At 53.2% G+C, this 8,559-nt stretch overlaps 1 protein-coding gene across 1 annotated transcript; it reads right to left on the bottom strand.

Moving 5' to 3' along the window:
* Positions 1–592: 592 nt before the first annotated feature.
* LOC103114590 (voltage-dependent calcium channel gamma-5 subunit) lies at positions 593–8,228 on the bottom strand. The gene is made up of 5 exons (XM_007524292.3): positions 7,480–8,228; positions 5,128–5,214; positions 4,053–4,193; positions 1,882–2,027; positions 593–1,628 (listed from the first exon to the last, which is right to left on the bottom strand). The coding sequence occupies exons 1-5, from the start codon at positions 7,673–7,675 to the stop codon at positions 1,371–1,373; spliced, it is 828 nt and encodes a 275-aa protein (XP_007524354.1). The 5' UTR covers positions 7,676–8,228; the 3' UTR covers positions 593–1,370.
* Positions 8,229–8,559: the final 331 nt, after the last annotated feature.

The following is an 8,559-nucleotide window of genomic DNA, read 5'->3' as shown; positions in this document are numbered from 1 at the left end:
TTGCAGCGCTCACACATGTGGTTGGTGCTGCCTTGCAGCGCTCACACGTCACTCCCTGTGGCTTTGCGTACCTAGAACCTACCGGCATCTTCAGAGAGCAAGAGGAAGAGAAAAAAGCAGGATAACACTAAACTGCAGAGAGCCCGGCTTTTGGCAATTTCAAAACCACAGGTGCTGAGAAGACACCTGGTCTAGTGTGCGTGGGTGGGTGGGGGCAGGGGGAGGCGGGGGTGGTCATGTCTCACGGGCCTTCCTGGAAGAAGCTCTGAATCCCTAAGCTCAGACTTCCTTCCAGGAGACTGGGCCTTGTGAGCATAGGCAACCTGGTCTTCAGGAGGCATTGAGGCGCCCAGCAGAGGGAGCAGACGCCGCCCCCACTGGAGTCAGCCCCCTGAGCCCTGCCCCCTGCCCACCAGCATCCCTGGGACTCCTGCACAAAGCAGCGGGCTCCTTTCTGCTCAGAATGCACCAGGCGGCAGCCACACCAGCTCCGGACCCCAAACGGAAAGTTTCTAGAGTTTCTCTTTGGGGGTTTTAGGCATCCACTGACTTGGTCAGCTTGCAGGGTCTTAGACTAGAAATGCTCCCCAGGTGAGTGAGGTGGGACATTAGCCCCAAGGCTTGAGGAAGGCTCTCTGATCCTACTGATACATCCCAGGTGAATTCTGAAAATTCCCCGACAGAGTAACTTCTTTGGGTTAAGGCATCAAAGGCCCCTGTTAATATGCCATGGGGGGGGGGGTCATACATTTTTGAGATGTCATCCACCATTATTAACACCTGTTTGTGATCTCAGCAGACCCACTCTTTCTACCTTAGGGACTGGGGGGGGGGCTGAGTCATGATGGGAAGACTGCAGAGAATTCACAGCATGAAGGAGGAGGAAGGGGAGAGCACAGAATGAGTCTTAGGCAGAAGGATGGAGGTGACAGAAAGGATCTCACAGAAACAGTGCCAGAGGATTCTGAGCCAGTAGGCCTGCACAGCCCCAGCCGCCTTCGGCCTGATGACTCAGATCATCAAAGTGAGGGTGGAGTAAGGAACCCGCTTCCAGAGCAAGGGGGGGGGGGCTGGAGGTGGGTGTGCAGGTGGGCTGGAGTACCCACCTCTGCCAGGAAAGCGGGGAGCTGACTGGCTTCCCTGTAGTGACTGGCACTCAAAGAGATGGCTCTCAGACAACCAGCTTGCTTGCTGGTTCCAAATTCCTGACAGGGAGGGGCAGCTAGAGAGATTATCTGGGGACAGGGAGGAGGAAGCATAAGGGACGAAGCACCATCATCCCTAAGCACAGGGGCAGCCTGAGTCTTCAAGCAGGGGAGCACAGGAGGGGACGCCTGTCTGTCTGTCCACCGCCCAGACAAGAAACAGGCTCAGCAGGGGGATGAGGACATCTGGTCATAGTCGGGGCACTTCAGCAGGGCTGGGTAGTTGCTGTTCATCTGCAGAGAGGCATCGCTGGAGATGTCGGAGGGGCTGCGGCCACGGACCCAGGCTTCGGGGTGCAGGAACTGACCCGAGTAGTCAGAGCAGTTGCTGAGACGCGGGCGGTAGAAGCCGGGGTGTGGCCTGTACATGTCCTCGGCGGTGTACCGCTTCATGAACAGGTACACAGACATCACCCCGGCGCTCTGCACAGGGGAGAAAGCAGACGGGCTGGGGGCTGGCCTTGCTCCCACCTGGTGGCTGGGGTGTGGGAGGAGGGGACAGGGTGCAGGGGCATCCCAGATGGGGGGGACCACTGGAAGCTCAGAGAGATACCCCGTGGGTGAGCAAGGGGCAGGTGAGTGTGTGCAGGGAGGGGCTGGCCCAGGATGCGGGGCAGAGTCTTCCTCCCCCAGCCACAGCCTGGGGGGGGTGTGTGTGTGAGGGGGAGGCACTTACCTCTGTCAAAAGGAAGGAAATGGCCGCAAAGGCGAAGGACCAGCCGTACTTGTAGCTGAAGTAGGTCTCTGCATCCTTGGTCCTATTGAGCATCTCGTCGTTGATGCTGGATATGTACAGCACCAGCCCCACCACCAGCGAGAGGCCTGGGCAGAGACAGGGCTGCTCAGAGAAGGGCCCCGGGAGGTCGGCAGAGGCTGCCGGACACCTTGAACCTGGACCCCTGCGGTTCAAGAAGGAACGCACCCACCTCATGGAAGATGGGCTCCCGTTCGGGGGTTCAGGAAGGGCCTGTGCTCTCGTCTCAAAGACCCTGTTTAGACTGTTACCTTCTAGGAAGTAGACAGGGGGTGAAAGGGGTCCCTGTGGGGTCACCCCCTGGGGCATGGTAAGCCGGGACAAGATCAGTCACTTGGTGGGGAGCCGGGACGGTAGCGCAGTGGGTTAAGGGCACGTGGCGCAAAGTGCAAGGAAAAGATCCCAGTTTGAGCCCCTGGCTCCCCACCTGCAGGGGAGTCGCTTCACAGGCAGTGAAGCAGGTCTGCAGGTGTCTGTCTTTCTCTCCCCCTCTCTGTCTTCCCACCCTCTCTCCATTTCTCTTGTCCTATCCAACAAGAACGACATCAATAACAACAACAACAACAACAACAATGGCAACAAAAGGGAATAAATAAATAATTTAAAAAAAAGATCAGTCACTCTATGTGAGCTGTTCAGGACCATTGAACTCCATTTACAGGACTGAATTAGGGTATCTGGAAGGATGAATGTGGAAGGGGAAGAGGGATGATTCAAGCCTTCCTCGGCACCTGGCCCACGTTTTAGTACTGCTCACCCCCAGTGAGCTCTCTCTACAGTTGACATGAAAACAGCTTCATCTGGCCCCAGGGCAGGCAGGGATTTCTGATTTGGTAGCCCACGGTGAGGGACCTCAGGTGACTGGAAGCTATCGCGTAGCACTGGCTGTAAGGAAGCTCATAGGAAGACAAAGCAAGAGTCTGACCCTGGGTCTGCAGCCATAGACCAGGTGGAGATAGCAGGCAGAGACTGGGCAAAGGACACTGTACAAGCACGATATATTTATTTGTTGGATGGGTCCTGGGATGACAGCAGCCCAGAATGTTCCCAGCCGTGACCACGGACTGTGAGTTCAGACTGACAGGGACTCAGAGGTCACACAGGCTCCTGTGCTGAATAGAAATATATATATACCCTGGATCAGGTCAGTGGGGTTAACAGTTAATGGTATTTACACACTTTGCTCATGTCTGGGAGCTACTCTCTGCCCTGATCCAGATTTCTAGTCCTATTCTCAACTCGTAACACCATCTTTCCAGACAATATTTTTCAGCCCAGCCACATGTTAGCTGTCAGGCTCAGGCAAAAATCACTAAAGTCATGGGCCTGTTGGAACATACCTTAAATAGGCTTCCTAGCTTCTTCTCACATGAAGACCCCTAGTTTCATCTGCTCTATTCTTACCTTTGGGTTCCTGTTTCTTAAACAATTCATTCTGCTTTGTATTTTACCACTTGGACTTCTTTTTTTTTTTTTTTTCCCTCCAGGGTTACTGCTGGGGCTCGGTGCCTGCACCATGAATCCACTGCTCCTGGAGGCCATTTTCCCCCCTTTTTGTTGCCCTTGTTGTTGTAGCCTTGTTATGGTTATTATTGCCATTGTTGACATTGTTCGTTGTTGGATAGGACACAGAGAAATGGAGAGAGGAGGGGAAGACAGAGAGGGGGAGAGAAAGACAGACACCTGCAGACCTGCTTCACCGCCTGTGAAGCGACTCCCCTGCAGGTGGGGAGCCGGGGGCTCGAACCGGGATCCTTACGCTGGTCCTTGTGCTTTGCGCCACGTGCGCTTAACCCACTGCGCTACCGTCCGACCCCCATCCACTTGGACTTCTTAGCTTCCCCCAGATGGGCTCTTGATCTTGACTGGGGCTTCTCGGCTTCCCCCCACCCCCACCGCCTACTACATTAAACTTTCCTTTGTCTACAGTCCTGATTCTACCTGCCTGACCTTGTGTGTCATATTCTAACATTTGGTGCTAAAACCTGGAAGGGCCTAAGGAGCTAGCCTCTTCCTCTGGGCCTTTAATGTTACACTATTCTAACATCCAGACCCAGAGTCCAGACTGTGTGGATCCCAGCAGTGAGACTTACCTGAGAGGATGAAGAAGATGCCAGAGACAAAGGCCAGAATGGTCCTGTGGGGGCGGATGTGGCCGATGTTACTCAGGATAAACCCAATGAACATGAAGAAGAGGCTGACCAGCGGGAACGGTGTGGCTGAGCGGATCATCTCTAATCGAGGGGACAGAAGGATGCTGCCAGTCTGTAGCCTTCCTCCACTCCCACCCTCCTAGGCTGCCGCCTTGTGTGGTCCAGGCAAGCCCAGTTCTGGCAAGCTGCAATGTCTGACTTTATGCCAGGTACCTAAGGCCTATGTCTTTTCTTTTTTTCTTTCCTTCTTTCTTTCTTTCTTTCTTTCTTTTTCTTTTCTTGCCTTCCTTTCTTCTTTCTTTCTTCCCTTCCTTCATTCTTTCTTTTTTTGCCTCCAGGGTTATCACTGGGGCTCAGTGCTGGCACTATGAATCCACTGCTCCTGGAAGCCATTTTTTCTATTTTATTGGCTAGGACAGAGAGCAATTGCGAGAGGAGGGGAAGATAGGGAGAGAGAAAGAGAGACACCTGCAGACCTGCTTCACCACTGGCGAAGGGAGCCAGGGGCTTGAACCAGGATCCTTGCACAGGTCCTTGTGCTTCAGACTATATGCACTTAACCAGGTGCACCACCACGCGACCCCTCCTGCCTCATGTCTCTTTCTCTCTCTCTCTCTCTCTTTTTTTTTTTTTAACATTTTTTAATTATCTTTCTTTATTGGATAGAGACAGCCAGAAATCGAGAGGGAAGGGGGAGATAGAGAGGGAGAGGGGAAGAGACACCTGCAGCCCTGCTTCACCACTCGCAAAGCTTTCCCCCTGCAGGTGGGGACCAGGAACTCTAACCACAGTCCCCGTGCTCTGTAATACATGTGTTCAACCAGGTGGGCCACCACCCAGCCTCTCCCATGTCTTCTTTCTAGTCCTAATCGGCTCCGCCACGGGAGTGCAAACAGCCTGCCAATATGGTGGCTGGGGGAGGGCATGCACAGCCCCTCCCTTCCCAGGACAGTCACCATGTCCATGGCCCAGGCTGCTCTCTGGCGGCCCAGAGGGGAAGGTCTGAGGCACTTACTCAGCACGTTGACCGTGGACTCGGACGTCAGCTGAGTGTTCATGGGCATCACATATTCTATAGTGAAGCAGCGTCCCCGCTCCTCACCTGTGGAGACAAGACATTTCTGAGCCCTTCCTGAACATGATTCAAAGCTTGTGCACCCCCGTGATGTTCACAAGCACTTCTGAGATCTGTGACCCTCTGGGCACCTGCACTCAGGACAGACCTCAGTCCCAAGGTGCCCTGCCCCCGTCTGGTGGCACCTCAGTTGGGGAGAGACCATGTCCACCATGACATCTTTTCTGAAGAAGCACCAGATGATGATGATGATGATGGACTTGTGCACTGACAGTCACATAAAAACAACAACAACAAAAAGGGAGCAAACAGGTAGGCCAGGAGGTGTTGCACCCAGCTGAGTGCTTAAGAAACCAAGGTCCCAGGTTCAAGCCTCCTGGTCCTTACTTGCAGGAAAGGTATAGCAGTGTTGCTCCTCTCTCTCTCTCTCTCTCTCTCTCTCTCTCTCTCTCTCTCTCCTCCTCTGTCTTTCTCTCTCTTCCTCCTACCTCAGTTTATGTCTATCTTATCAAATAAAAAAGAAAGGAAGAAAAATAATTTTTTAAGGCAAACTGGTGAATAAACACTCTGGTGGCCGTCTCCTTGCTTTGGGACAGACTGGACTGGGGACAGCCCACAGCTGACACTGATTCACCAGTGTGGGTGTCACAGACCAGAGCCCCACAGCCTGGCCAGTCACTTGGGAAACCAGATTTGGGTGACTTTAAGCCCTACTTCCGGTTAAAGCACCCGTGGCAAGCAGGTAGTTCTAGGTGGCGGGAGATGAGACGTGGCCAGACGCCATTCCCAACTGCAGATATATCTTGCAGCTGGGAGGCCGGGCCCTGCGGTGTCGTCCCTGTTAGACACTGTTGTGGGGGTCAACCACCACCCCTCAAGCTCTACTGTGAAGCTGGAGTGGGGAGGCCAGTTCCCCAGGTCCTGTGTAGGGAGTAGGATTCTTCAAGAAAGGCTCGAGGAGGCAAGGCAGTGACACACCCCTACAGGTGGGGAGTGGGGGCTCAAGCCCAGGTCTTTGTATTTTTTAACTTTTTAAAATTATCTTGATTTATATTGGATGGAGCCAGACATAAATTGAGATGGAAGGGGAAGATAGGGAGGAAGAGAGACAGAGAGACACCTGCAGCCCTGCTTCATTGCTTGCAAAGCTTTTCCCCTGCAGGTGGGGACCGGGGACTCAAACCTGGGTCCTTGTGAATCGTAATGCGTGAGCTCAAGCAGGTGTGCTACCACCTCGCCGTCTGTTTGTACTTTTAAGAAGATTTTACTGTGGTCCAGGAGGTGGCGCAGTGGATAAAGCGCTTGACTCTCAAGCGTGAGGTCCTGAGTTCAAGCCCTGGCAGCATATGTACCAGAGTGCTGTCTGGTTCTTTCTCTCTCTCCTCCTATCTTTCTCATCAATCAATCAATAAAATCTTTAAAAAATATTTTACTTATTTATGTTTTGTTTTATTGGATAGAGACAGAGAAACTGGGATATAAGTGGGAGACAGAGTGGGAGAAGGAGAGAGGGAGGGAGACAGAGAGACACCTGCAGACCTGCTTCACTGCTCGTGAAGCTTTCCCGCCCCGCAGGTGGGAAGTGGGGAAGTGGGGGCTTGGACCCAGGGCCTTGAGCACAGTTACATGTGCGCTCATTCGGGTGTGTCACTGCCCACCCCACCTCTTTGCTCATGGTGATATCTGTGCTTCACCAGTTGGATAAAACACAGGACTTGCAAATACGAGGTCCTAAGTTCAATCCTTGCCATCACCTGTGCCAGAATGATGCTCTGCCTGCCTCTCTCTCTCTCTCATCAACAAACCATTTTGCTTGTTTGTCAGGGGCTTCACTGCTCCTGAACGACTTTTACTTTCTTTCCAGATAGAGACCAAGACAAAGAGGCATGAGCGCACAGAGAGAGCACAGCGCCGTCTCCTCCAATGTGTGTGGGGGGCAGGTTCAAGTCTGGATGGTGCCCATGGCAAAGCTGCCTCTATCCAGGTGAGCTATTTCGCTGGCCTGATACATAAAAAAGTCTTCACAAAAAAAGGATGAAGAGGAGGGGGAGGAGGAGGAAGAGGAGGAGAAGAAGGAAAAGAAGAGGGAAGAAGGAGGCAGAGAGGAAGAAGAAAAGGAAAAGGAGGTGAGGGAAGAGAAAGGGGAATGGAGGGAAGGAAGGAGAGGGGAGGGGAGGGGAGGAGGAAAGGAAAGGATGTGGTCAGGGAACACAGGAAGCAGGAAGCAGGGTGGAAGGAAGGGGCCTGGCGGTTGGGCAGGGGAGGGAGAGAGCGCCCAGCCCAAGACCTTACCTGCAAGGAAGCAGACCCGCCACAGGCCCGAGTGCAGGGACATCCTGACCTCCGTGCTCTGGTTCTGCGGCAGGACCAGGCCCTCCTCCAGGTACAGCCAGTAGTCAGTGCTGACCGCGATGCCCAGCAGGCCCAGGCCGCAGACGGCAAAGACACTGCTCAGCAGGGCCAGCGCTTTCCTCCCGCAGGCGCTCATCTTCCCACAGGCCCACCTCTCACCGGCAGACAGACAGACACAGGCCCCTGGGTGGGAGGGAGGGGGGATGTGGCAGCATCCAGGGATGGGCAGAGGGGCCTGCGGGCAGTAACTAAAGTCGGCTCCACCCAGCCAAGTGGATGGAGGAAGGCCAGCAGGCTGCCCGTTTCTCTCCCTGTCGACAATTCAGATTTGTTTTATTACCTTTATTTATTGGCTAGACACAGCCAGAAGTTGAGAGAAAGAGGGAGATGGAGAAGGGGAGAAACAGAGAGACACCTGCAGCCCTGCTTCACCACTCGTGAATCTTTCCCCCTGCAGATGGGGACTAGGGGCTTGAACCTAGATCCTTGTGCCCTGTAACATGTGTGCTCAACTAGGTGAGCCATCATCTTAGCTCCTGGAGATTGGTTCTGTCTGGTTTTGTTGTTGTTGTTGTTTGTTTGTTTTGTTTTGGTTTTTGTCTCCAGGGTTATCACTGGGGCTTGGTGCCTGCATTATGAATCTGCTGCTCCTGTGGCTATTTTTTCCCAACTTTGTTGCCCTTGTTCTTGTTACTGCTGTTGTTGAATGAAACAGAGAGAAATGGAGAGAGGCGGGGAAGACAGAAAGGAGGAGAGAAAGACAGACACCTGCAGACCTGCTTCACCGCCTGTGAAGTGACTCCCCTGCAGGTGGGGAGCCAGGGGACTGGAATCCTTACACTGGACCTCATGCCATGTGGGCTTAACCTGCTGCACTACCACCCGGCCCCCTGGTCTGTTTGTTTTAATGTGGTGATAGGACACGGGGATTCACTTATTTGCTCTACTTTTGAACCACCTTCTCAGCTTTTTTTTAAAAATATTTATTTTATTTATTTATTCCCTTTTGTTGCCCTTATT

Source organism: Erinaceus europaeus, unplaced genomic scaffold, assembly GCF_950295315.1.
Source record: "Erinaceus europaeus unplaced genomic scaffold, mEriEur2.1 scaffold_735, whole genome shotgun sequence".
In the NCBI taxonomy this organism is placed as follows: domain Eukaryota; kingdom Metazoa; phylum Chordata; class Mammalia; order Eulipotyphla; family Erinaceidae; genus Erinaceus; species Erinaceus europaeus.
This window is presented reverse-complemented; position numbering and strand designations above follow the sequence as displayed.